Here is a 27,483-nt window from a genome sequence, read left to right as displayed (position 1 = left end):
GTAAGGCATAAAAGTGTCATATTATAGTAAGGCATAAAAATGTCTTATTTTAGTAACGCAAAAAAAATCATAGAATAGTAAGGCATAAAAAGTAAAAGTAAGGCATAAGTATGTCATAGTATTGTAAGGCAAAACAATCATAGTATAGTAAGGCATAAAATGTCATAGTATAGTAAGTTATAAAAAGTCATAGTAGTAAGGCAAAATAATGTCATAGTATAGTAAGGCAAAAAACGTCATAGTATATTAAGGCATAAAAATGTCATATTATAGTAAGGCATAAAAGTGTCATATTTTAGTAACCCAAAAAAAAAATCATAGTATAGTAAGGCATAAAAAGTCATAGTATAGTAAGGCATAAAAATGTCATATTATAGTAAGGCATAAAAACGTCATAAAAATGTCATATTATAGTAAGGCATAAAAATGTCATATTATATTAAGGCATAAAAACGTCATATTATAGTAAGGCATAAAAATGTCATATTATAGTAAGGCATAAAAGGTCATAGTATGGTCAGGCATAAAAGTGTCATATTTTAGTAACGCAAAAAAAATCATAGGATAGTAAGGCATAAAAAGTAAAAGTAAGGCATAAGATTGTCATAGTAAGGCATAAAAAGTAAAAGTAAGGCATAAGATTGTCATAGTATAGTAAGGCATAAGATTGTCATAGTATAGTAAGGCAAAAAACGTCATAGTATATTAAGGCAAAAAACGTCATAGTATAGTAAGTTATAAAAAGTCATAGTAGTAAGGCATAAGAATGTCATATTATAGTAAGGCATAAAAAGTCATAGTATAGTAAGGCATAAAAAGTCATAGTATAGTAAGGCATTAAAATGTCATAGTATAGTAAGGCATAAAAAGTCATAGTATATAATGAGGCATAAAAAGTCATATTATAGTAAGGCATAAAAAGTCATAGTATAGTAAGGCATAAAAAGTCATAGTATAGTAAGGCATAAAAAGTCATATTATAGTAAGACATAAAAAGTCAAAGTATAGTAAGGTATGAAAAAATCAAAGTAAGGCATAAGTATGTCATAGTATCGTAAGGCAAAAAAAGTATAGTAAGGTATAAAAAAATCAAAGGAAGGCATAAGTATGTCATAGTATCGTAAGGCATAAAAAGTCATATTATAGTAAGGCATAAAAAGTCATATTATAGTAAGGCATAAAAATGTCATATTATAGTAAGCCATAAAAAGTCATTGTATAGTAAGGCATAAGAATGTCATAGTATAGTAAGGCAAAAAATGTCATATTATAGTAAGGCATAAAAAGTCATAGTATAGAAAGTTATAAAAACATCATAGTATAGTAAGGCATAAAAACTCATGGTATATTAAGATAAAGAATTCAAAGTAAGGCATAAGTATGTCATAGTATCGTAAGGTAAAACGATTATAGTATAATAAGGCAAACAGCGTTATAGTATTGTCAGGCATAAAAAGTCATATTATAGTCAGGCACAAAAACTCATACTATTGTAAGGCATAAAAATGTCATATTTTAGTAACTCAACAAAAAATCATAGGATAGTAAGGCATAAAAAAGTCATACAATTGTAAGGCATATAAATGTCATATTTTAATAACGCAACAAAAAATCATAGGATAGTAAGGCATAAAAAGTCATATTACTGTAAGGCATAAAAAGTAATAGTATAGTAAGGGATAAAAATGCCATAGTATAGTAAGGTATAAAAAGTCATAGTATAGTAAAGCATAAAAAGTCAAAGTATAGTAAGTTATAAAAATGTCATAGACATAAAAAGTGAAAGTATAGTATGGTATAAAAAATCAAAGTAAGGCATAAGTATGTCATAGTATTGTAAGGCAAAACAATCATAATATTGTAAGGCATAGAAATGTCATATCATAGTAAGCCATAAAAACGTCACAAAACATCATAGTAAAGTAAGGCATAAAAGTCATACTATAGTAAGTTATTAAAAGTCATAGTAGTAAGGCATAAGAATGTCATACTATAGTAAAGCATAAAAAGTCATAATATAGTAAGGAAAAAAAAAATCATAGGATAGTAAGGCAAAAAAAAGTCATAGTATAGCAAGGCATAAAAAGTCATAGTATAGTAAGGCATAAAAACATCAAATGAAAACATCATACACCAAAGTTTCAGCCCATAAACTCTTTCAGTGGGTTGAGCATATTTTATTTCACTTTAATGAAGGAATACATGTTGAATTTACATTGTTTAAGTAAAATTTATTCAAAGAGCCTTTGAACACTCCTGCTGGTATCACTGCTGCTGTGTATCATTGTTGTGAAATACAGTCTCAAACTAGTTTTGATCCTCATACAATCTGTTATGGGTCTGTCCATATGTTTAGTTGATACAGAAACACAGTTGCTGTTGTTAGTGGCGTAGCTGTAAATTGAGTGTCTACATGACTTGTATTATCCTGCCATCTGGTGGAGAAACATGTAATAGTAGCTGCAGTAACTAGGAAAATAAATCCTGCTCTCTGACAACACCGAATGAATGACATCACTTATACAGTGGGTACGCAGGGGTAAATCACATAGTGCAATCACATTAAGTGCCTTGTTTTCACTCCTCCCCGTCCAGCCCCTTCGACGTCGAGGACCTCACTCTGTCGTCCGGCAACGTGAGCAAAGCCACAGCTCTCCAGAGACGAGTGTCAGTCTACAGCCAGGGAACGCCAGAGACCCCCACCTTCCAGGACACCTCCTTCTTTGTGAGTCCAACACACATACACCTCCTTTAGCCTCATTGGTGTGGTGGGAGACAGATGATTTTGTGGGTATCTGTAGTTCTTAGTTGTGAGATCCTTACACACACAAACCCTGTGTACTCTCTGCTGCATACTATCAGGAAATTTTGATTAAGACTCACAATTTTCTGTTGATGCATCATTTTTATGTAAGCAATGCTTGCCATACCCCCTAACTAACCCTCACCAATTTCCCTGCTATCCCCCTCCACTTTGTATTTCCACATCAAAACCCTTTACCCACACTCTGTCCCACTCTACACGTTTATCCATCCCTCCTGTATCCCACTCACCTGCCCTCACTCAAATACGCAACACCCTGCGTGCATTGTGTAAAGAAGTGGCGGCCATATCCCGTGGAACGCCAGCGCCTCTCCTTCCTGCACATGCTCCGAGACACCCTGCTAGAGAAGCTAAGGCGCAGTCGCTCGTTTGGTGACCTGGCCTCACTCCGGCCAAGGCCCAAATCCAGTCTGGAGGTCTATGTGAGTGTGCTGTGGCCCCTTGACCCTCCTAACCTGACTCTTGTGTGCCCCCTGCCTCACCGACATGATGGGGATGTACTTCTCTGCTGGTGTGGACATACTGGGGCTTGTCCAGTCCCATTCTGTGGGCTGCTGAATGCCATGTGTGGCTGTTTGCATGTTTATTTGCATGACATGCTTTAAGCTGTCTTTGTTCTTGTGATGTTTTCCTACTAAGATTTACATCGCTGTGATTCTGTCTTGGTTGAACAGGTCAGGTCATAAGAATCTAGAGAGAAAAAGCAGAGTATGCTGAATCTTTTTCCACTTGAGAGAGCTTTCTCTTGTACTTAAGTTCTTACATGCACTGATTTCATGCGATATCTCAGTCTTTAGCTTCCAAATATTTACTTTCCTGTCTCTCCTTTCAGTCCACTTTACCAGATGACGTTTTTGAGAATGGCGGCTGTGGCGTGGCTGAATGCAAGCGTCTCTCCTTCACCTTCTCTGACACTTCTGGTTCCACGCCCAGCCCCAGCCCCGCCCCGAGCTCCCACTCCACCGGCCAGTCCAACCCGGAGATCACCGTCACTCCTCCAGAAATGGAACCATCACCTACACAAATCCTCCCAACAAGAGAGGACTCCATCGCAGAGGAGCATTTAGAGGAGGAAGAAGAGGAGGAGTACGAGGAGGATGGAGAGACGGGTAGTAGAGGGAGTAGGGGCACCAGCGCCAGCCTCGCCAGTGATGAAGCTGAGGTGGCAGAGGACTCAGAGTGGGAGCGCACAGAGTCCCAGCGAAATTCTGGCTCCAACTGTGGTTCAGCTGCCCCGTCGTTGTGCTCTGACAGCCACCTGTCTACCGTGGCTCCAGAGGATGTTTTCCTGGATCACGCGGACGAACTGAAACCTGTGGAACTTGACACAGAGGAGGCAGGCAGCCTGACCAGGCAGCTTGTGAAGAGGCTGACTTCCTCTGAAATTGTGCCACCCAGTGGGAGCTCTACTGAAGGTGGAGGAAGCCTGAGCTGGGCAGGCGAGGGGAGCAGGGCTTTCCTGGAGAGCAGCCTGGAGGAGGCCATCCACAGCCTGCTGATGAGGCTGGAGTCACTGACTCACCGCTGCCGAGAGCTGCAGGACCTGGAACAGGAAGTGATGCGCCTGGAAGACCTACTCAAGGTGACTGAACCCTTAATATGCGTCCATTTTATATTTACACATGTGGACGATGTAATTCTAAATTTAAATTTTGACCCTGAATGAACAAAACATTTAGATTGTGTCAGGAAATGTTACTTTTCAAACAAACTAGATTTTCTTTTTTCTTTGTTCCTTGCCCAACATGGTGACTAGATATTACATGCTTCTTAAATCCTCCACCTGCCCTCAACACTATTGTGTGCCATGTCTCTTGGTGCCATGTTTTCCAGGATGAATCCGAGTATTACTTTTGTAAAGTACTTGGATTCAGATGTCACAAAATCCAGCGATAGAACCAAAGATGTACAAGCTGCAAGTAAAGAGTTATTAACCCACTTTCTCCTCCCCACCCCCGCCCTTCCCTCTCCAGTGTCGTCTCCCAGGCCACAGAAGCAGATCATCCAGCCTCAGTCTGACGGTGGAGAGCGCCCTGGAGAGCTTCGACTTCCTCAACACCTCTGACTTCGATGATGAGGACACTGGAGACGATAACGCCGTCCTCAGCATTCCCCCACAGAGGTCTCAATTTTTTGATGCGGACGGAGAGAGGATCGGGTGAGTGGGAGATTGAGTGAGACACTTTATGTTGGCTGACATTGATAAGTACATTTTGTCATTGTATTATGGCATTTCATTTACAAATGCATGCATGGTACAGCTTTTGAGAGGGAAAATCAATATCACATACCAAAAATCATTCTAAGAGCTGATGGATACCTGAGCTGTTGATGCTTCATTTTAAGTCAATTGCTATTCATTGATTAAAGCAATGTTTCTTAGTTATGTGCAAAAGTAGCACAAGAGTATGAAGGGTTTTATTATTATAAGAACTGCCTCTCATTTCGCTCTAAAGAAAAACATCTCAGGCTAAATAAATAACTTTTTACTCATATTTTAGTGTTTGATTGGACAGAATCTGTATTGTCTTACTTCATAGCAGTATTCAATTGAAAACCATTTGACTATAAGTACAGTGGTTCTGTGTAAGGCTGCTGCCACACAGTGGTGACTCTTGGTGCCTACCTCTCAGGGGCCAGCATCCAGAAGCCAGGGGACACCTGAGTGAAGCCCTGACAGAAGACACCGGGGTAGGCAACAGCGTGGCTGGAAGCCCCCTGCCCCTAACAACCGGAAACGAGAACCTGGACGTGGCCATCGTCATCCACCTGCAGTACTGTAATCACCTCATACAGGTAGAGATTCTCCTGACGCAAATGTTTTATTTGGACGACATCAAACAGTTTAATCCCTGGAACTACAAAATTGGTCTAACATGGCTTTGATTCTTCATGTATCTGCAGTTGTTGACGGGTGGGGTGGGTGTGTGGCAGCGTCGCAGTCTGCTCCTCAAACTGTCCGGACAGAGTCAGCTCTTAGAAGAACTAGCAGAGATCAGTGTGGACCGACTGGGAGCTATTACATCTGCTGCGGATGGTAGGTATCTGTATGTTGCATGTCGTATCAAGCAACAATGTCTCTATCTTGCACTTCAGAGCAGCCTATATGCATAATAAAATGATTACCACACACAAAAGGTTTGAGGGTTTGTAGCGTCTGACCTCCTGTTCTCCCTCAGTTCTCCCGGGCCTCGCGGAGCGCCCAGAACTGATGACACTGTGGTCAGAGTGCAGCGGGTCTGCAGGACTTTTCCACACCACACTGGACAGAGTGTTCAAACACATGAACCAGCGCTACACGGCAGTGCTGCAGGAGAGACACCCACACAGCGCTGACACAGGTTGGCTCTCCCTATTTTCTCTCTGAAAACAGACCAGAGGTTATACTTAAAATTTCATCTTGTTTCAACTGAGTCACTTATTTGGTTTGTAAATCAGTAACTGTTTTAAATATGTTCTTTGGGAAAAAATGAGATCACTGTAGTTGCTAAGAATATGTTGTTTCTGATAACAGATTAAAACACAGTAGTAGTTGCAGTTGGCTAGAAACTCTGAATATTTGCTAATTTTCTTTTCTCTTTCTCTCCAGTGGTTGGTGTTGTAGTGGGCGAGATGGTTGACAGGAGCGACCTGGTGACGTCGCACGATCCTCCTGCCTCTGCTCTGTCCCAGGACGTCCTGACCGTGTTTCAGTTCCACAGCTACATCCTACAACATGAGGTTCAGGACATGGAGACACACCTACTGCACCTGGCAAGAGAGGGTGAGCAAAAGTTGTGATCCTGCCTTTCGTTAATAACTAAAATAAACACTAATAAATTCCTAGATATTTATTTATTTTTATATTTTATAAGACAAAATAGCCCAGATCAGAAACCAGCTCCAGGCTCATGTCAGGATCACAGAAACTTCTGCTTGTTGCTCTACAATCCATGGTTTGACCTTTAACGTGTGTCTGTGTTTATTTCTCATACTCAGAGGTGTTAGCAGAGGCTCTGTGCAGTGGGGATTATTCTCAGTGTCTAGCAGAGATGGATGTGGTGCCTGTGTCATCCCTGTGGCCTAAAAACAGCACCCTGAGGGCCCTGGCCTCCCTGCTCACTGCAGACGACCCTCAGGTCAACAAGGCAGCAGCCGACTACCTCTCTTCTGGAGCGTCACGCAGCCACTTCAGGACCAGGGTGAATAGTGCTTAAGAGAGCGCATAAGTGTATTTTATACCATTACACTTCGTCTTGAAAGATGCAGCATGTCATATTTGAATGTTTGTGTGTTTACAGGCTGTGGAGTGCTACACCCAGGCTCTGTCAGAGGCTGGAGTTCAGAGCCAGAGGGCGGCATGTTCGGCTCTCAGCTGTCTCCAGGTCAGTGGCCTCTTACATTATCTATAGTTGTGACACTTTTCTGCCGCATGAAGAATTTCATTAGGTCAGCTAAACTGTATTTAACATGGTACTGCTGTTCTAAGAACTTCTAATTCAGCATGCATTCATGTGAGAGCTGAACTACTCGTTAGTCGCGATGCAAAGAAATATGTTCCTAATGTATTTTTACGATCAGACTGGTTCATTACTTATATGCTGCAATGTCACAGGAGCTGTCATGCTACAGTACTATCACATATATGTCATGAAAAAAAGAGAAAAACTTCTTTAACCATACTGTCACATTCTTGCATGTTCTTCCTGTCTGTCTGCAGGCTGTAGAGAGCATCAGGGCGGTGGTAGCGCTGTGTGATTCAGCCGATGAGGAGCTTCGCCATGTCGCCATAGAAACCCTGCTGACATTTGGTGAATAACAAAATTTATGGAAGTCAAATATTGCTCAGCTTGGTCTTTTTGCTGTTTTTCTACAAATCACTGTTGTTACAGAATTACATTGTATACACATATCGATCTCACACCATAAAGTATAAAAATATTAAAAAGCTGTATATAAATGTAGCATATACAGTATAATACCAAGACAAATGTGCTTTGTTTTGCACAAAGTTTTCTTGAGATCCAAATAGTAAAAGAAGATTTGTCACCTTTATTTTGACCTAAAGCAGAAATATTTTGTCCTGATTAAACAGCACAGGGATGTCATAAATGTCATTCGAGATATAGTGAGTTATTTGTCATTACTCAAAGCTGCTTGCAGGTACACTGCTCATAGCTAACACTTGTGTTTGTCACAGGTGAGGAGGGGCGGCTGGCGTACGAGCAGCTGGACACAGTGCCGGGGGAAATGATCCGTCTGGGCACACGGCGAGGAAACGCCGTCACCACGGCCTTCTGAGCCATCGTGCCACTGAGAAGATCACAGATTACTCCCCAGCTGAGGAAAACACTGCCCCCTCAGCTTGACATCACACTGCACTGTTAAAGACTGATCCGTTTATTGATCTGCCCTCTGGAACAGGCTTAAAGACCTCCACACCGCCACATTAGATCACTGTTCTTACTGATACTGCCTCCTAAAAGGAACTAACACCAAACAAACTGTCTTAACCACAAAGACACACAACCTATACCCCTCCTGCACACACACACCATCACCTCCAATTTCGCACAACCCCACACTCCTACCCACCCCTCCTCCCCCTGCTTCCTGAGCCAGGCAGTCTGGTCATGTTGAGTTTTAACTTGAGAGCACGAATTTGACTGGACACTGAAGCCGCTGAAAGCTGCTCCAAAGACTGTGGAAACTGGAAATTGAGCAATGCATCTTCACCCCTCACACAACCTCTGTCAACAAGCTATCCACCACTGCACACAAAACTTGTATTGCTTATTCACTGATTAACCATCATCTTGGCTGTTACAGAGTCAGTTGTGTCAGGCAATATACTAACTATGATCTTTGTATAATCACTGTTTATCACATGTTTAAGTTGGTGGTTTTGCATTAGAGATGTTTTTTGGTGCTTTCAGAAGATTTGCACAGTTGTAAGGCATGTAAATATGGCATATTTTACACAGCCCGTGTAATATATGGTTGTATTCAAAATGTATTTTTAAGTTGTGTTTTCTAGTACGTTCCATTTTGAGTTTCAGGGATTCTTGTATGGTCGAAAGTGTGTGTTTTGTGACGGGGAGGACCATTAATAAGTTGAGAATGGCTTCTTGGAGCGAGTGAGGTAAAGTGGTTAAAGAGCAGTTTACAGTCTTGAACAGATTAAGACCTCAGTTCAGACCTCAGTGGAGTAAAAGGAGAGGAACAACTGAGTGCCCAAGGTTCACTCTCTCAGCAGTTTATGGCTGAGTTTATTCATATTTGCAGTTGAACAAGTGCAATTTTTCTGTATATAGCTGACATGAAAAGACATTTGATAAAGTCAGCCTTGACCATTTGAGCCTTGATGTGGTCGAGCAGGCAGGTTCCACAAATACTTTCTTTTGTAAATGTATTTTTCCTACCAGGTGTGGAGCCGGCCGAGGGCAATAAATACAGTTTAGGAGCGTGAGAATGCACTTTCTCAATAACTGTACAGAGAGGAAGAGGATCCCTTGGGCAGAGTATAGGTGTAGCCTCAGTTTTGGCTAACTGCACATTCATACGGTATGTGAGCTAATAGCACGATTAGAAATTAAGCTTTTATTATGAGAAACTGCAGAATGAAGTGTTCTGTTTGGTACGTCTTGGGTCTGTAACGTGGAAACACTGACCCGAGGAAAGCAGATAATTCCAACTCTTCACATTGTAACTGTACTACTGAGTCTAGTGAGACGATAAAACTCACATTTGTTCTCACATCTTATTTATTATTTACTCCTTGTAATTCTAATATTCTTTGGAGTTATACTGTAATAGTGCAGATGACATTGTTATGTAAATGAATTGTATATTTATGTTATATATTTTGGATCAGGTCCAGGATTTGAAATATAGTTTGTTTAAAAAGGCCTCCATGTTATTACCATGATCTCATGCTTAACTTTAATTGGAGTTTATTTTGAAAGAATTATATTAGATGAATTATTATTTTGGAGAAGATAAAGATTTGCTCATAGTCTAATAGTGTTATAGATTTCTTTTCCCTAAAAGGTCCCAAACAGAAAGGGACGTCGTATATTAGAAATGTTACTTTATTACTTAGATTTACTGTAACCAAAGGAAGAATTAATTTTAAATTCTTTTAATAAAAGCTCATAATTCATCGGAGAATGTATTTTCAATACAACATTTGCATTTTGGCCAGAATACTCAGACTTATATTTAGAAGCACAACTTAAAAAAGACAAACCCATAATATATGAATCTAGCTACATTTGGTTCTAACTGCACAGTCCAAAAGCCATAATGATTCAAAACAAGTGGTAATATTTTTATGAAATGTATTTTTTCTTTTGTAATATAATCTGTAAATGTGTGAAGTTGTTACTAAAAGCTGAAGATGGTTTAAAGTTTTTTTTTTTTTTTTCCTATACCTTTTGCAAAACATGGTCCACATTTTAAGTACAGTTGCAGTATTTTGGTCTAGTATCTGATTCACCCAGTCAGTGTATTTTTTTTTTTTTCTTTCTACAAACTCGCAGTTGACCAGTGTTTGACTGTTCAATTCCTTATCACCACAAAGTACAAGTTGGCAAAATGTGCACATGTTTAATGATATAGTCTGATTTTAAGAATAACTCTACACTTTTGCTAAAATTGAACTTCATCCATCTCTGTGGTCAATAGCTTCAGTGCTCATCCATTTAGTTGCATACTACTCTTCTCCATTGTGGTTAGCAGTGTTTCTTCTGCTCATCAAAAGTTGCAATAAATTTTATTTTTGCATAATTAAAATAAAATTGTGAATTTCTTAAGTCTCAAATGTCTGTCAAGACCAATGTTTTCATTTGTCAGCACTGTCTTTGTTGACAAAAACCATTTGTGGCATACATGAACAGTAAAAGCCATGCTGTTTTCCAGTAATCTGTCCACTGGACTGTGGACCAGTTTTGATCTGATCCTCTGAAGTTAACCTGCTCCAGAGAAGGAGTTCAGCAAAACCTACCATGGTGATTTACCCAGGTAAGACGTGAACCACTGTCATAACCCTAAAAACGGAGAATTAAACCTGAAGTTTCCTCCCTAGCCCCAAATCCTGCTTCCTAGTACAGGCCTCAGCTGATTGCTTCCTTAGAGGCAATTATTAAAAAACACACCACAACTGACTGAAAACAGCACATATTCAACACTGAACAATACCTTAACATAAGGAAAATAAGTGGTATCAATGGTGACAAAAATTGATTTTAAACTTTAGTGCAAAAAGCCTTTTCTTTAAAATGCTATCATTTTTACTAGTGCAATAAGATAACCCAGTTAGCGCTCCATCAACTGCCATGAGCAGAATATTTAATGTGGCAAAAGCAGCAGTCTGTTTAAAGTTGAAACATGTAAAAAGATCAGCCTCATGAAAACAATCCCAACACCTCAGTGAATGTTTTTGGCTTGACAGCAGCAGAGTCCATCTGCCAGGTTTGTTTACCAATAACAGTACTATAGTTGCTGGTTACACAAGTCACCCTCACGTCAACACATCTAGCTTCCAACATTTCACGCAGTTACAAGATTCATATGCCCTAAACTATGAACTTAAGTCACAAAATACTTTGTTTAAAAAAAGAGGGGTTTATTTTACAGAGGCTTTATATACACACAGCTGTAATACAACATTGTACATTTTTTACAGTAAATTTAATTAAAAAAAAAAAAAAAAAAAAAAAAAAAAAAAAACTCTTGAAGGCCATGCTTTAAGTAGGCTACACCTAAGTGAATGGAGTACAATTGCCTCAATAGGCCTTTTCACAAAAGACATTTTGACTTTTAGAGTAGGAAAAGCAAAGGAAACCGTCACAGTTGCCATTGATTGGTTCCTGACTTTCAAGAGGGCTAACGAGAATGATGTAAGAAAATTTGGCATGCTGCAGAATAGCAACCACCTTCTTGGTGACAGACAGTGAATACTAACCATCATCCTGATGTATTCAGTTTTTCCTTAACCCAAATCAACTGAAACAACACTGACCTCTGCGCAGTCAGGGAATGGTTGGGTATGTACAGAGGACACCGAGCCCTGCAACCATCATCTAGTGGGAGTGAAAGTCAAAATTACAGTGGTTCCGGTGGAACCTGCATCCTGTCTTCAATGTTGTCAACTGAGGTCACGACATTTCACCTCTGCTTTCACTACAGTCTTGTCAAAATGTCTTCCATAAAAATGATCTATACAGGTTTAGTTTTGCACATTTCTCTTGACCAAGAATTGATAAGTTTAGCAAAAACTGAAACATTGTATTATAAAAAAAAAAATAAAAAAATAATAATTATAAAATAAAATAAATCAGTTTCTGTCTGTTCAAGTTTTAAAATGTATCACCTTTCAAGAAGGAACATAACTTTAATCATCTCTTCAAAGAGATGATCACTTTTTGCTGCCAAAGTACACTCTGGCTAAAATCTACTGACCTGTATAATACAACCAAAGTCCCATGACATGCAAGAGTTGTCAGTTAATCCCAGTCTCCAGAGGCACCTGCTTGTTCATGGTCTGAGATCTCATCTTCCTCTGCATCACTCTCACTGTAATCAGAGTCTTCTTCCTGACTCTGACCTGCCACCTCACCATCATCTTCATCATGCTCATCCACATCAAGGGCAATGTCTTTGAGTTCCTCCAGATTGTCTGGGCACTTCCCAGTCAGCCTCTATAAAAACAAAGAGGACATGATACAAAGTTTACATCAAGTACTAAGAGGTCACTCAGTGTAGTAGCTACAGTTTACAGATCACTGGAACAAAGGATAGTGTTCACAACTAGTATATCTGACCATGCAACATTTACTGTTGAATCAAGAATTAAGGAAAATAGCTCAGGAAATTCAAATCAGGTTATTAAGCCAGTTATCTAACAGTATATGCCTGTGATCATGAAATATTAGTTCATGTGTACACACAGAGTCAATGCCAGTGTGCTTACCTCAATCATATCAGCCATGTATTGTACATGCTGTGCAAGCTCTTGCAACTCTTCATTTTCACTCTTAAGTTTTGTTATCTGTTCATCTTTGGCCTCGATGTCTTTGTGCAACTGATTTAAAAAGGAAAAACTCATTAAGCATGGTGGACATCAAACTTGAAAAAGTAAACAATGGTCAAGTCACTGGTCAAGTTAATATAATGCATTGTAAAAACTACAACACTATAACTACTGATTAAAGCACTCAAAAAAAATAAGCTGTTGGAAAAAAGTACAAGGACCAACTTCAAAATAATCCTTCCCAAAAATCACTGTATAGTAATCAAGGTTCATCTTAGCAGGATTGGCACATTCAGTATAAATTCTTTCAAAATTAAAGACGGATTTCAATGTGTATTTAGGTGCAGTTACTTCAACATCAGTGCCAGCTGGACTGGAGCCAACTAGGGTTGACAGAGGGAGCGTGGGAACAGCTCATCTGACAGCTAAACATTAGCCACCTATTAGTGATTAACTTACCTTCTCGTTCTCCTGTAGAACATTGTACAAGGCCTTCCGTCGCTCCTCGGCTACTTCTTTCCAGTAGGTGGAAGGAGGTGTTTCTACAACAGCAGAGGTTCAAACTCAAGATAAAACTGAAATTGCATTTGGGAGTAGAGCACCATTTTGTGATAAGTTGTTCACTGATTACGGATCACACATACCTTTGACCATAAGTTCATATGCGTCAGTTGAAATGCCATCCGTCAAACATTGAGTTTCTTCTGTTTGAGTGGATTTGACTTCAACCTTCACCCTCTTTGGGCCTCTAGTTTGTTCAGCGCTCCACTGTTTACGTTTGGGAATGACCTTCCCTGCCTAAAAGAGGGAACCATTTTGTTTTGTTTTTTTTAATATTTGAAGACACACATGGTGGTTATGAACCACTTGTTAGATCAACAGAACAATGTCTGTACCAACTGTAATAGAAACGAGGACAAACGGATATTTAATCAAATGAGTTCCAGTGACAAGTCACTGCATACCTGAGCTGACCTCCCCATATCTTTGTTGGTAGCTGAGAGTTGGAGGACCTGCAGGGTTTGCCTGGGGGGTCCCATTACCTTTTGAGATGGTGTGAAAAAGGTCTGGAAGAAAGCAAAGACAAGTTAGTGTCAGCTTATCCGAGTAGATCACAAATCAAATATGAAAATAGCAAAACGGAGAGGAACATCCCAACCCCTTCCCAAATTAGTCCTTAGAAACTCAAGACTGAGTTACATGGGAAACTGCCATGACCTGTGTTCTCATTTTTAAAGCCTCTATTCACCAGGGCTTAGCATCACTTTACTTTAGTTACACTGTCACCATGGGAGAGGGCATAAGTGAAGTGGCTTAACAACACTGCTGCCATGTGCAACAGGCCCACAGGTGTGGGAAAAAAGGGGCAGGGCCCAAAGTTTTTCAACAGCCGTGGGAAAGTTTCTCTTCAAGGCTCATTACAGGGCAGCCAACAAGCAGTTCGTTAATGTTTGGCTGCAGCTTCACAAATACTGCTAGTCATGCCTATAAGGCTAATCTGTTGCTGATTGTGAGCTGTGGGGAGACAATGCCATATACTTGACAAATAGCCACGTAGAAAGCAAATCGAAATATTCTGTCTAAATCTTAGAAGCCAAATAAGCAACAATACAACAATGCTCAAACTGTATAATCACAGCAGAGTCAAACTTTCCTCACATTACAATGCAACTTACCACTCCATATCTGTAGTCATGTACTACTGACCTGCCTTTTTCACAGCAAGACATTTTGACTTGATCCTAGTATGACATGACAATGTGCCAGCATGCATAGTACCAGGGCCCCGAAACCAAAGCAGCTACGGTAAATGGAATTCAGCCATCATTTATTTTCTTATTTACACCAGTATTTCCCATCTAAGACATGTCAAAATCTCATCTGTGAAAAAAGCAAACCTTTGAGCTTATGTTTAAAATGCATTAAAATATCTAGACTATGCAGTTGTGTACACATTTAATTCTGCCATGAGTGCCTTCTTCTGATACAGCTGCCCTTTCCTCTTGCCAGCCTCACCTGCAGACACTAAGCTACGCTGGCTGTTAATTGTATGTAAATTGGCTGCATGATAGATCATTCATACAAACAGTGGTTAAGACATCATGACAACATATACTTCTTGTACACTACCCATCAGTTAGCATCACATACCATTAGTTTGCAAGGAACATTTCTTAACGAAGAACAATTAATTACTCACCTTTATATTCTCATTAGACCTCTGATGGCTGTGTTTTAGCTTTCCACCGACACTCATTTTCTTTCAAGATACCTGATGGGGCAATTATTAACATAACGTCAAAATACACGGAAGAATAAGTGATGTTTTTTTAGATACACTTGAAAAGGGTCAAAATAAGTTAGTGTTGGGTTAAATTTAATATCATTGGCAGGTTAAAAGACAAGTGAAATATGGTGAATATGTCGCCACGTCCGTAGGAAAAAATACGGTGCAATAGGCCATCTGAGTCAGCTCACGTTAAAAAATAAGCTAATTTAATGGTGCAACTACTGAGCTAGCTCAAAGCTAGCTAATGCTAGTAATACGAAGCGAGCGGCAGATGTGGATGGAATTAAATTAAGGCATTAATAAAGTATTCGTACGTTAAAACGACTTACCGTGGCCGAAGGGCTGTTCCTTACTGTGGATGCCTATTCTCTTCCGTGCGGATCTCGCGCCAGGGGCTTAAATACGCCCACCCAGTCACGTGGTAAAGGCGCCACTCACGAGGAGAGTTTTTTTTCACGCTGTTGTTTTTTCCTCGTGCGGTCACATGTCAACATACGTCACACCTTGTAGTTGACTGTGCAGCCATTTTGGGGAGGCTGTGGACCGACGAGCTTGTGTGCCATTATTAGCTGCCCGAAAACACACAAAGAAACCAAACGGAAAAACGTTGGACGACACGCCGTTAAATATGGGCCCGCCGGGAGACAGAACACGCCACTTGTCGATTGAAAGAACGGAGGATTTCCGCTGGATTGTCGATTTATCTTGACATGGCATGCAGCAGGGCGAGTCGGAGATTGTGACGACTGAAGAAAAGAAGAGAAAGAAAACAAGCGCAGCAAACACCTCGAAACTTCAGACGTGGAAAGGGGAGATTTTGTCTAGCTAATGTTTATTTCGCCATTCAACGTGTGTCGTTGGTTTGGCTACTGATTCTCTGGCTGAGTTTTGTCGATGAAGTTGTTGACAAGACACGACTGAAGCAAATTATACCTAGCTAAAATGCTGAGCACGAGCACAATCAGTTAGTCAGTCAACCCTGCAGGTCTCCTGACTCTCACAGCACTGGCAGTCACATTGAACCAAGCGAGAAGATGTAAACGCGTGGAGAGATGACTGTACGCTAGCTAGCCAACCACACATAGGCCTCAATTAAGCCAATCAGTCAGAAGATAAGATGTAGCTATATCGTTGGTTCACTACTAGTTAGTGTCGGAAGTGAATGCCTAGATTAGCTTGCTAGCTCACCTTAGCTAGTGTGCTAAAAATACGCCCACATCATGACTATCAGCAGTGGCAGCACCGCAGGCCGTGGGCCAAATGAGTGGCAGTAAAAGTCAAGGAAATGTCAAGTTACTTTCGCAGTAGTCTTCGATGTTACCCGGTGCCAATATCTCCTGGCATCTGTATTTACCTGCCATGTTTGTCTGTATCCCCGATCCCTCTGTAACACGCACATAACGCAGTCTCTACAGAGAAACAAACACAAAACGACAGCCATGGATGAGGGACTTTGAAATGACCCAAACAATAGAATATTTGTCTGCTTGCTAGTCTCTGTAGTCCTCAAATTCACTAGCAAAAATATATTGCCGATATGGGTTTTTATAGTCGCAGCCGTTTCTGTTGATTTCAGTATCAGTTTTCAGAATAAAAAATAGTCAGATTTGAGTTGCTGTTTCATTTAAATCTCCGTTGTAATCCCTTGTCGATGGCAGGTTGAAAAAAAACCTCATTTGGCTTAAGTCATGTCTTAAAACATGGATTTCTGGTCAAGTAATAAGGAGATGTAGTCTTAGCTCGTTGATCATTCCCCTCCTCAACACTGCCCTTTTCCAAAAAAAAATCAAAATGACTTAGTCTTGTTTATGATTTGTTGACCTTTTCAGTTGGTAGTTAGTGGGTATTTCACAGATCTAGCCTAGAGTTGTTTGATGGGTTGTCTCTGCAAAGGGTAGCTAACTCCATCCTTTATCCAACGTATAAATACAAAAGTAGAGAGTGTAGCCAAAAGATTCTGCACAAGAGAAGAACATTGCCATCAAAATCTAACCATGGGGGACCCAACTTCACGAAGAAATCAAACAAGAAATCGCCTTCGAGCTCAACTTCGGAAGAAAAGGGAATCTTTGGCTGATCAGTTTGACTTCAAGATTTATATAGCCTTCGTTTTCAAGGAAAAGGTTTGTCAGCAAATTGGAAGATAACAGTAATTTACATTTTTAACCCTATACCATATACCTAATTTGCTCTCCTGTTCAAACTTATGTGATCAAGCCAATCAATTACTTACAATATTTGTGGTTTGTTTGTTTTCTTTGTCATTACAGAAGAAGAAGTCTGCACTTTTTGAGGTTGCTGAAGTGGTGCCAGTGATGACCAACAACTATGAAGAAAACATCCTACGCGGTGTACGGGATTCCAGCTACTCTCTTGAGAGTTCCATAGAACTCCTGCAAAAAGATGTTGTGCAACTACATGCCCCCCGATACCAGTCAATGCGAAGGGTAAGTGAACCATCTGAAGATGGGATATGTTGTAGAAAACATCTAGTCATGTTAATACATTATCTTTTCTTCCCATGTCGTCTTAGGATGTGATAGGCTGCACACAGGAGATGGACTTCATCCTTTGGCCACGCAACGATATTGAGAAGATTGTCTGTCTGCTGTTCTCCAGATGGAAGGGGGCCGATGACGAACCCTTTAGGCCTGTTCAGGTCAGAACTTGTCACCTCATCAGATAACTCAGATGTCTGAAGCCTGTTTTTTTTTTCTTCTAATGCAAACTCTGTTCTCCATGAAGTTGTATGTCTGGATTAAGGCAGGGCAATATAGCCGAAACATAAAATGTTAAGTTTTTTTCCCCATAAGCATTTGCACAATTCTCAACTTAAGTACTTTTTTTTTTTTTTCAGCAAAATGCACTGTTACTTATAGCACACAAACAAAGACACAGTCACATTGCAGACACTATACACATGCAAAAAAAAAGGTTAATCCACTTAATTGGATACATATATCACTCAACCCTAGTCTGAATGTTAACACTATTTACTTCTTGGTACACATGTCTTTCCTCTGATTTACAGGCCAAGTTTGAATTTCATCATGGAGACTACGAGAAGCAGTGCTTGCATGCTTTGGGTCGTAAAGACAAGGCTGGAATGGTCATGAACAACCCAACTCAGTCTGTATTTCTCTTCATGGATAGACAGCACTTACAGGTGAGTCAGCCCCCTGAAATTATATTGTAACAGATTCAAAAAGCTGAAAACTCAACACAGTTTCAGACAGACCTTACTACAAATGTTCTCTTTCCACCTCTATTGCAGACTCCTAAAACCAAGGCCACAGTTTTCAAGTTGTGCAGCCTCTGCCTGTACTTGCCTCAGGACCAGCTGACCTGCTGGGGTGTGGGAGACATCGAGGATCACCTCCGCCCATACATGCCTGATTAAGGCTTCCTGCTCCACCCAGCCACATAGGGAAAAGCCCTTCCCCTCCCTCCTGCCTAAGCCTTCAGAAGCAAATTGATGTACTCATCTCCACCTGTTTCCTTTTTAAAAGATTTGAACTTGTGCTTGGATCTCTCCTTTTGTTACCTACTCGTTCTCCCCTCCCTGACCTGAAGCTGATTCAGTTCCCATCCTTGTTTTTTTTTTTTTTTTTTTTTTTCCTCACGCTCCCAATGTTCCCCCTCTTCTCTATGCCATTTTAGTTGGTTCCCCCATTTTTTTCTCCCTGTTCATTCCCTCCTACTCACTCATCCATTTTTGTTTATTTGAACCTGCACGAACATTGATTTTGAGTGGTTGGTTGTTCTCTTGGAGCCGCACTGTCAACAGCACCGGTCATTGAAGGAACTCTTTATGTTGCATCAAAACAGGAACAAACAGTACCCAGGTCTTCACGGTGGTTCTCAGATGGACGTGTTTTATATCCTTGTTGTCATAAGAAAGGATTGTTAAAGCTTGTTTGTTATGTCATTGGAGTTTCTAGAACAACTTTACACATTCTTTTGACCAAGGACAGGTGTGAATAGGTGTTAAAACACCTGTATACGCAAAGATAACAAGATGAACAATATTTGTCAAATCATATGGTGTAGGAATTGCTTCTTATAAACCGCCTTAGTTTTTTTGCTGGACTTTAAAAAGATGTTTTGGTGTCATTTGCTTTCCTCTGAAACATGCTAGGCAGGCCTTTGCTAAAATCTTGAGTGACTTGAAAGGCATTGTACACAAAGTTGAGACATGTTAGATGTTGAAGGTCATTGTCACCGTTCAAGCCGTTCATGCACTATTCATTTAAGCTACTGAAATCTGATGTTCTATGTTTTGTTTTATTCGGGATGTGGGTTGGTGAGAAACTGAAATGTGGTGACAGATTTAATGTTTAACATACCTAACAAAAGTTGCTGAAAGCTAACTGATTTTGTTTTGTTTAATTTGACCTAGTAAAATTAAGATAATTTCCTGCCATGCTCATCAAATTTAAATTGGGTTTTGCAGGCTTGCTGGTCAAAGAATAAGTACATAGTACATATAATTTTGCTCATTGTTGATTCAGTGTGTTCAATTGAAAAGTTATAAGGCGTGTAACTTCTGGGTTTTTTCTGTTGATGATTCTCAAATCAATACTGCTGAGCATATCCCAATACAGTGCAAATTCTGAAAGCATAACCAACTTTGTCCATTTGTTTTATTGCATGTGCATGAACTATTGATACTGTAGTTAGGTCACGATTGATGACAAATATGCAACAGCTGTAACACCACAGGTCAGTAAATAGCCAGCAGTGAGTAATATTATGAAGTTGTGGCACCTACCACTGTTAACAATGTTTTTTTACACAATCAGTGATTTTTGCAAGCTATTTACAGTCAGGTTAGTTTAGATCTTTACTCAGAGTCTCTTGTTTTGACACTACAAATATGATCATGTGATTTACAAACAGGCACAGATTGGGGACAGTTTAGCTGTTGCCAAGGTGTTTAGTGTGTCTTCCTTGTGCAATGAGCTTCCCTGTGACCTTGTTGGTGAGGTCTACGGTGGCAAACGCCAGTGTCCGTCCTTGCTTCAGAACCTGAGCAGTGATGACTACGTCCTCTCCCATCTTAGCAGCATTCATATATCTGGAAGACATTGACATTGTTTTTCTCAGTCAGTTGTAGTTTATGAAGTTAATATTTAACGTGATTGTGTTAAGACACTGAAATCAAGGTCACCACCACCTCTGGCCTGGAGGTAAGTTCGTCATAATTTTAAGACATGGATCACACATTTACAGGGTTACTGGGGTCATGAAAAAACTTGAAAGATAATAAATCTTTTTTCCTTAAGTCAGGGCTGTAGCTGAATTTATATTCGACAGTTAAAAACCTTCACATGATGGGCATTTTATATGCAAATTACAGTATTTTTAGACTCGGTATAATAAAACATTTAACTGAAAACCTAAACATAAAAATCCAAATAAAAACATTTTACAGATTTTCTTTTAGCTAAACCAAAATTCCTAAGAACCAACTAATAAGGTTATAGGTGGATATTAATGCAGATATTAATGTGGCTAGTCTACAAAGGGGTTGCTGCAAGACGTATTATACGTGAGGTGTACTGCACAACCAATACAGTACCGTTTATGAACTGTACAACCAATCTACTCTATGGAGATCATAGAGTATGTCAATTTAATTTACATACAGTATGTTAATCCATTGGTGATACCAATGTTTTTCAGGGAATAAATCACGGCTAAGCGACTCACGTTATGTTCATATCCACACTGACCCCTGGTGCTCCCCTCTCACTGTACATAATAGCCATGGTGGAGATGACATCGACCAGGGTGGCTGTCAGCCCGCCATGCAGCGTCCCTCCCCGGTTGGTGTGCTCCTCTTCTACCCGCATCTCACACACCACTTTACCTGGGCTGGCAGACAAAACGTCCACCTGAGGAAAACAAATATGTAGCTATTTGTGACACTGCAACAACAGAGACGTTATCCAACAAAGTAAATGGTGTGTCAGTAACTACCCTTAAGAGCACAGGTTGGTGCGCGCTCACAGATACAAAGAAATCTTAAAACGGTAATAGAAATGTCGCAGAATGTGTATCTCTACCTTGCTCAGCACCCTGTCGAAGCCTGGGTTGTCGACCATAGCTTTCATTATTTGTTTTAACGAATTTAAAGACAGAGATACCATGTTCAACCCAATAAACACTATCAATGTCAAACTTCTGTTTACTTCACACCGGACACCGCGGCGCTCGATAAATCGTCCGGGTGAAACGTCTTCTTTGGGTTTGTACCGGGTGAAACTTGAAGCTGATCTGCTATCTTAGCTAAGTTACGTTTCGACCGGATTTTTAGTTCAGAAAATAAACAGCGCCGTAGTAATAGCAATATGTGGTGATGGTAATTCGTACATGCAACATGGAGTTATGTACTTTTAATCATGCAAAGAACAATCTAATGCGCTGGGATTTGTTTTAGTTATCACTAGAGGCTAATTAGCAACTTCACCCGGAAGCCTTTCACTGGTACACCTGAGGTAACTTGCAGAGAAAAACAAACATAGAATAATATTTGCGTTTGACTTTTCTCGCGTTGTTCTGAAAGATAATCTAGTGGATGGACAAGATGGCGTCTACATCAGAGTCGGACAAACCGTCAGTTTCTAATGTGGAAGAAAACAGAGCTCGTCTCTGCGATGAGTTTGCTGTAATAGCGGGAACTGACAGCGCCGTGGCTCAGTGCTACCTGGCTGAAAATGAATGGGAGATGGAGGTACAGTAGTCACACCAACTGAGGCCTCACAGATGTGACATTACCTCGTTATGCTACTGTTGTAGCCAGAGACAGAATCCTTTAGCTCGTGGCCACAATGACAGAATAGTTATTCCAGTTCATCACTGCTGCAGCTAATTTCACTAATTAGTTCATCCTCTAATGCTCAAAGAATGAGCCAGCAGATGTTTAAAATCTGCTTTGGAAGGCATTAAATTCTTCACGCAGTTTGCCCGGATTTATGTTTAACTAAACCGTGTAGTAACGTCCTTTCCTGTCACTTATGTTTTAGAGAGCTTTGAATTCATTCTTTGAGGCAGATATGGAGAGAGTATTCGAAGTAGAAGATTTTCCAGAGGATGACACCAGCCCTAAAACCAAAAGGCAGAAGGTTGATGAAAAACCTGCACGGGGTTGGTAAGTCAGCTGTCTTCCTTTTTGTTGCTGTCTACATTTATATTACTGTACATCAAGTTTCACTCAGTGTTCCCTCTGTTGTCAACCATAACTCTGAATGTCTCTGTAAAATTTCCAGCATAGATTTGACTGAAGACAGTCCTGCCTCCACACGCAAACCCTCGGAAGAAGATGACGGTAAACTGTCTGTGATCTCCTGGAATGTGGACGGACTTGACACAGACAACCTTGCAGAGCGTGCCAGAGGCCTGTGCTCCTACTTAGTCTTGTGAGTCTGTGTTTCCTCACTATTACTCTTTACTGGCCTCCCTTTGATATCTTAATTCTGGGGGGGCAGTTCAGTGTTCAGAATCAAACTGTGTTGATATCAGAGCTGCAGAGCAGTGCCCCTGGAGATACAAAGTGTAGCTCAAGGATACACATGGGAGGCGGATTGTATTTGAAAAGTGGATCTTCTTCTAATGCAGATACACTCCTGACGTGGTGTTCCTACAGGAGCTCATTCCTCCCTACGTCCAGTACCTGAAGAAACGGGCTGTCAGCTACCTGATCATTGAAGGTACATTATTTTCGATGATGTAGGGACACAGAATTTGACACAGCAATGTCCATCTCTCAAATAACTAGGACAGGATACAGTAAAATGGACTACACACAGCATACAGCACAGTACAGTAGGCCTCACAGCTGTACTATACTGACCATGGGATAACCTGTGGGTAAATTCAGAAGTTTCAACTGCTCCTTCTCTTTACTTGTGCTGACCAGGTGGTGAAGATGGTTACTTCACTGGGATGATGCTGAAGAGGTCACGAGTCAAACTGGTGGAGAACGAGATAATAACTTACCCCACCACTAAGATGATGAGGAATCTGCTTGTAGCTCAAGTTTGTGCACAAAGAGTCGCCTGAATACTCCAAATCATCAAGTTCCGTTTACGTTAACTTGTTGTAAACTTTACATTTTCTTCCTTGAAATCAGGTGGATTTCAAAGGCCAGAAGCTGTGTCTGATGACATCCCACCTTGAGAGCTGTAAGGGCCATGCAGAGGAGCGGATGAAGCAGCTGCGAGTGGTAATGCAGAGGATGAGAGAGGCATCTGATGATTTCACTGTCCTGTTCGGAGGGGACACAAACCTGAGGGACACTGAGGTTAGTCATTTGTCTCTCCAGTCGCATGCAGTCAGTGCACTTGAGGCTATACATTTAATCACAGTGTGTACCTATTTAGTAATACTTGACTTGGGCTTCATCTCAGGTGACCAAGGTGGGCCTGCCCTCCAGTGTCTGTGATGTCTGGGAGCAACTGGGCAAGCAGGAGCACTGCCGCTACACATGGGACACCAAAGCTAACAACAACAAGACTGTTCCCTTTGTCAGTCGCTGCCGTTTCGACCGCGTCTACTTCCGCCCAGCAACCAAGGACGGAGTGCCACGTCTGGCCCCCGACCACATGGCCCTGGTGGGGCTGGAGAAGCTGGACTGTGGACGCTACACCAGCGATCACTGGGGAATCTACTGTAGCTTCTCTGCTGGGTAGAAATGCACAAAACAAGCTCAAACCTGAATATCAAAGCTTTTGTCTTAGATAAGCTGGTCTAGTTTGTTAGGTGAGGGTTACAGTGCCAGCACAGACTGGGCATTGACACTGGGCTCAGACCACAGAAACACTTTCTCTGTGAAAGATGTTCTGACTTCATCTGAGATTTGTTGCCTGTAAATTTTACATATTGATTTGATTCATTTTATTTTCTTATGAGTCTCTTGTTCAACTCTCTGCTCATTTTTTTCCTGTACTTAAAATAGAAAAATAAATGTAGAAAGAACAAATAAAAAATAAAATATCAACGTTTGCAGTATCTTGAAATTATTTATAGTTGACAATAGTTCAGTGTTGACATTTTGAAACAGTTGATAACACAATTTAACCACAAAGTTTATTAGTAGCTGTTCTGAAGCTTTCGATTATTTCAAACAGTCTTTCTAAGCAGATGGTGTTGGTGTTTAAAATTTCCATTTTCTATCTAAGGAGTATTTAAGTTGGACCTGAAAAAAATATTTATTGATCTTGGAAAGTGGTGAGGTAACTGTTTTGTCAACATCTGTATTTCAAAATTAAGACAGTAGAAGCGGCAGGCCTATGTCACATTAATATGATTGATATTAACAATAATATTCTATGTATGTTGTACACTTATACATTCTACTCTATAGTATGAAAAACTCCTTACAGGCAACAGTGTTTTGGTGAGATGAATGTAATATTGGCATCTGACCACTGGAGAGCAGGCTCTGTACCATTTAAGTGTATCAGTAAGCTTTGTCAGTGAACCAGTGTAAACAAGGCTCAGGTCCTGAAAGTAGGGAAGCTGAATGGAGTGCAGCCCTATGATATATAACTAGTAGCACCTCTGGTTTTCCTGCTATATGGTATAAAATGTCTGACGTGAAAAAGGGCTATAGGATTGATACTTTACCTTATGCAGTGATTTAATAGCACCCACTAGCTACCTCCCTGTAGGCTTCAGTTCTACCCCAAACCAGAGGTAACCTCCTCCTCCTCACAGTCCCTGCCAACACACTGTCAAGACGTCTCCCTCACCTCCCTTTGTAATGCACCCTTCAAGTCTGAGAGTGTGTTTTCATGTTTGCTTGGTGAGCAGACAGCACAGTTTTTTTTTTTTTTTTTTTACAGCAGAGTCACACAGAGTAAAGAAGAGCTGACCTTAGGAGAGGACGCAGATGTGACTCTTCCCTGAGAGCAGGCGTCATCAGAAAAGGCCTTCCCTCCCTTGTTTGTCCCCCACTCCCTGGTTCCTGATCAGCAAGGACACATGGACCGAATCTGTCAAGCTCTAATGAGATCACCTAAAACCTAAGATATGTACACCTCAAATCCCAAATTAATTTTGTTTCTGAATGACGTTTTTGGAAAGCAAAGGGAATATACATTTCTTCATGCACAGACTTTATAAGATATAAAACATGAAATACTCCCCAATTTCTGTATTTTGTCACCTTCAGCAAATATGCACGCCCAATTTGCAGCAAAGGGTTTCAACATCAATACTTTTCTACATTTTGTGTTCTAATAAGTTCAAAAGTACAGAAAAGAAAAAACACAATTTGAACTACTGTGGATTTACAATGATTTTTATCCATCAGCAGTAGTGTCTGTGAGACCCTAAATGAGGGGAAGTAAAGCCGTTGTCAACAAATCGCCAAAGTGGCAATATTTGATGAGAAAAGACAGCAGCACTCAAAAACACAAAAATCTCAATATTCTGAAATAAAAGAAATAAAAGAGTAAACTGACATGATAGATTGAGTTTATACTTTGTAATAAGGTTACGAATCATATGCTCAATGAATGCATTGCATGATAATTTAATGCATGCATTAAACCAGGGTGTGTCATGAATTCCTGTTGCTCATTATTAGGAAATGATAAAGTCGCTGTGGGTTTATGTGGTTGGTTAATGCTTAATGGATAATGAATGAATTAATGCTAATTAATAGAAATGATATGCCAATATGAAACTGCTTTTTCCTGCAGCAACATGCAGTCATTTGCATCCGACCACCAGTTTGATACAAAAATACATCTTCATCTTTCTATCTACCTCTCTGCTCTGCATTGAGAGAGGACTATCAAATGGGATTTCAGCAAATTTATGGGCATATAAATGATAACTGAATTAGTAGTCATTGACTGATAATCAATTAAGTTTTTACTAATCACTTTGAGTCAGACTGACGACACTTTCTTAATGGTGAGCAAAAGGAATTTGTGATATATTCTGCATTAATTCACGCATTAAATCATCATGAGTAATGCATTACTTATGCATTAGTTAAGCACATGAAAATAAATTGCCTCTCAAGCTCCTCCAGAGGTGCACTGCTTTGCCCTACTTGTGTACTGAGCTCTTTCACACTACAGCAGGAGGAGGAGAAGAGCGGCAGGTCATAGATGGTACAGATGGAGGCAACAGCTGTCTGGGCCAAGACAGTGGTCATGTGATCTATCCGTCTGCCCTGAGCAAGATCCCTCTGCCAGAGGCCCATCAACGTTTCCCTCCTCCACAAATCCATAAACATCTGCACCGCAAGTTTCCCTTTGGAAGGCTGCATGGACGTATTCCAAGACAATCTCACTCACCCTGTTTCTTTTCTTTTTATAATTTCACTCTCAGATGTGTTTTCAAGCACCAACAGCCTCCCAGATGTATTTTTGGAGCTTTCCCTCCAAAAGCGTAGCCCTCAGTGAGAGCTAGGGCTTTCATTTGAGGCCCGTCAAAATGAATGTTCTTGGTTTTGTGTGGACGTATCTGCGCGCTGGCGGGGAGGCTCTGGGATGAGATTTGTCCTTTGAGGCGGGGTTGGATGATGATGGATCAGACACAGATCTGACCCGAGCCCGGAAGAGATTGGCGGATTGTGTGAAGAGCAGTGGATGAATCTGTGCTGCAGCTCCTGGTAAAAGACAATGCAATAAAATGCAAGAGGAGTCTGGTCTGTTACTGTTGGATTGATAGACTTTGGCTGGGCTCTCTCTGGGTTGTTGTATTTTTTGTTGTTTTTGGGGTGTAAGCAGATGGCTATGGGCAACTTTTCTGCTCTGTGTGTGTGTGTGTGTGTGTGTGTGTGTGTGGTTACATGGGCACCTCACTGATCACAAGCAACATCTATCTGAACCATGTCTGTCACACAAACACCCACCTCCCCCCTGTACAGATAGCTTGTCACAGGCAAGGCAAGGGCGAGCGTAAGTGGTGCTCCACTCTACATCACCACCGCCACATCCATCACTACTTCACTTCAAAATCGCTGTGACAAACTGCCCCAGAAGCCAGCATTATTTCTGGCCATGCAGTGCTGCTGCCGCTTCTGCTGCATATTTGAGGACTGACAGTTATTTAGAGGTTTGCAAGGTAAGGGGAAACCTTCTAAGCAAGAATATTTTGTCTTCTCTTCACTTTCAAAGGGTGAAGGATGAAGCCAGGCAATATTTAGAGACTCATGCTAGGATTTGGGGTGAGGTTATGATGTGTTCGTGTGTGTGTGTGTGTGTGTGTGGGCGGGGGGGGGGGGGGGGGGGGGGCAAGGTTGGGAATTCACTCAGTATTGCATAAGGTATTCTCAGCTGTAAATTATTAAACACAAACAGGAGTGGACTGTAAGTTTCTACACTAAAGGGGTAC

The 27,483-nt window shown here is 40.7% G+C and overlaps 5 protein-coding genes across 9 annotated transcripts in view; 3 read left to right on the top strand and 2 right to left on the bottom strand.

Annotated features, from left to right (window-relative positions):
• Nucleotides 1-10,625, top strand: part of ripor2 (RHO family interacting cell polarization regulator 2) — a 66,573-nt gene extending 55,948 nt beyond the window's left edge. For 2 of the 3 annotated variants that reach the window (XM_023412276.2, XM_087175612.1), the window contains exons 12-22: nucleotides 2,596-2,725; nucleotides 3,657-4,406; nucleotides 4,798-4,982; nucleotides 5,458-5,620; nucleotides 5,729-5,861; nucleotides 6,004-6,165; nucleotides 6,414-6,587; nucleotides 6,803-7,005; nucleotides 7,105-7,188; nucleotides 7,524-7,614; nucleotides 8,004-10,625. In XM_023412276.2, the coding sequence (XP_023268044.1) occupies nucleotides 2,596-2,725; nucleotides 3,657-4,406; nucleotides 4,798-4,982; nucleotides 5,458-5,620; nucleotides 5,729-5,861; nucleotides 6,004-6,165; nucleotides 6,414-6,587; nucleotides 6,803-7,005; nucleotides 7,105-7,188; nucleotides 7,524-7,614; nucleotides 8,004-8,104 (2,176 nt within the window). In that variant the 3' untranslated portion in view covers nucleotides 8,105-10,625. Of the gene's footprint in view, nucleotides 1-2,595; nucleotides 2,726-3,102; nucleotides 3,247-3,656; nucleotides 4,407-4,797; nucleotides 4,983-5,457; nucleotides 5,621-5,728; nucleotides 5,862-6,003; nucleotides 6,166-6,413; nucleotides 6,588-6,802; nucleotides 7,006-7,104; nucleotides 7,189-7,523; nucleotides 7,615-8,003 lie in introns of all 3 variants that reach the window. The other variant, XM_087175613.1, reaches the window with a different exon arrangement.
• A 501-nt stretch (nucleotides 10,626-11,126) lies between these two features.
• gmnn (geminin DNA replication inhibitor) lies at nucleotides 11,127-15,565 on the bottom strand. Of its 2 annotated transcripts, XM_023412359.2 has the most exons (8): nucleotides 15,456-15,565; nucleotides 15,037-15,108; nucleotides 13,802-13,903; nucleotides 13,481-13,634; nucleotides 13,296-13,378; nucleotides 12,777-12,887; nucleotides 12,266-12,504; nucleotides 11,127-11,886 (listed from the first exon to the last, which is right to left on the bottom strand). In XM_023412359.2, exons 2-7 carry the CDS (start codon nucleotides 15,091-15,093, stop codon nucleotides 12,310-12,312), a joined length of 702 nt encoding a protein of 233 aa, XP_023268127.1. In that variant the 5' UTR covers nucleotides 15,094-15,108; nucleotides 15,456-15,565; the 3' UTR covers nucleotides 11,127-11,886; nucleotides 12,266-12,309. The 2 variants fall into 2 exon arrangements, with proteins under 2 accessions (XP_023268127.1, XP_087031740.1); XM_087175614.1 differs by having other exon boundaries at nucleotides 11,127-12,504; nucleotides 15,456-15,564.
• Nucleotides 15,566-15,634: 69 nt separating this feature from the next.
• cunh6orf62 (chromosome unknown C6orf62 homolog) lies at nucleotides 15,635-19,750 on the top strand. Its single transcript, XM_023412360.2, has 5 exons — nucleotides 15,635-17,249; nucleotides 17,397-17,573; nucleotides 17,660-17,785; nucleotides 18,158-18,292; nucleotides 18,401-19,750. The coding sequence occupies exons 1-5, from the start codon at nucleotides 17,121-17,123 to the stop codon at nucleotides 18,524-18,526; spliced, it is 693 nt and encodes a 230-aa protein (XP_023268128.1). The 5' UTR covers nucleotides 15,635-17,120; the 3' UTR covers nucleotides 18,527-19,750.
• Nucleotide 19,751: 1 nt separating this feature from the next.
• acot13 (acyl-CoA thioesterase 13) lies at nucleotides 19,752-21,359 on the bottom strand. The gene is made up of 3 exons (XM_023412361.2): nucleotides 21,195-21,359; nucleotides 20,839-21,023; nucleotides 19,752-20,203 (listed from the first exon to the last, which is right to left on the bottom strand). Exons 1-3 carry the CDS (start codon nucleotides 21,276-21,278, stop codon nucleotides 20,044-20,046), a joined length of 429 nt encoding a protein of 142 aa, XP_023268129.1. The 5' UTR covers nucleotides 21,279-21,359; the 3' UTR covers nucleotides 19,752-20,043.
• tdp2b (tyrosyl-DNA phosphodiesterase 2b) lies at nucleotides 21,005-24,127 on the top strand. Of its 2 annotated transcripts, none has more exons than XM_023412358.2 (7): nucleotides 21,005-21,122; nucleotides 22,155-22,279; nucleotides 22,398-22,547; nucleotides 22,747-22,838; nucleotides 23,048-23,166; nucleotides 23,261-23,431; nucleotides 23,538-24,127. In XM_023412358.2, the coding sequence occupies exons 2-7, from the start codon at nucleotides 22,185-22,187 to the stop codon at nucleotides 23,817-23,819; spliced, it is 909 nt and encodes a 302-aa protein (XP_023268126.1). In that variant the 5' UTR covers nucleotides 21,005-21,122; nucleotides 22,155-22,184; the 3' UTR covers nucleotides 23,820-24,127. The 2 variants fall into 2 exon arrangements, with proteins under 2 accessions (XP_023268126.1, XP_023268125.1); XM_023412357.2 differs by lacking the exon at nucleotides 21,005-21,122 and adding an exon at nucleotides 21,362-21,862.
• The last annotated feature ends 3,356 nt before the right edge of the window (nucleotides 24,128-27,483 follow it).

Source organism: Seriola lalandi, unplaced genomic scaffold (assembly GCF_002814215.2).
Source record: "Seriola lalandi dorsalis isolate HSWRI2012SDOR001 ecotype SW California unplaced genomic scaffold, Sedor1 jcf7180002054476, whole genome shotgun sequence".
NCBI classification, from domain to species: Eukaryota; Metazoa; Chordata; class Actinopteri; order Carangiformes; family Carangidae; genus Seriola; species Seriola lalandi.
The sequence above is the reverse complement of the archived record's forward strand: the minus strand, read 5'-3'. Positions and strand labels throughout refer to the sequence as shown.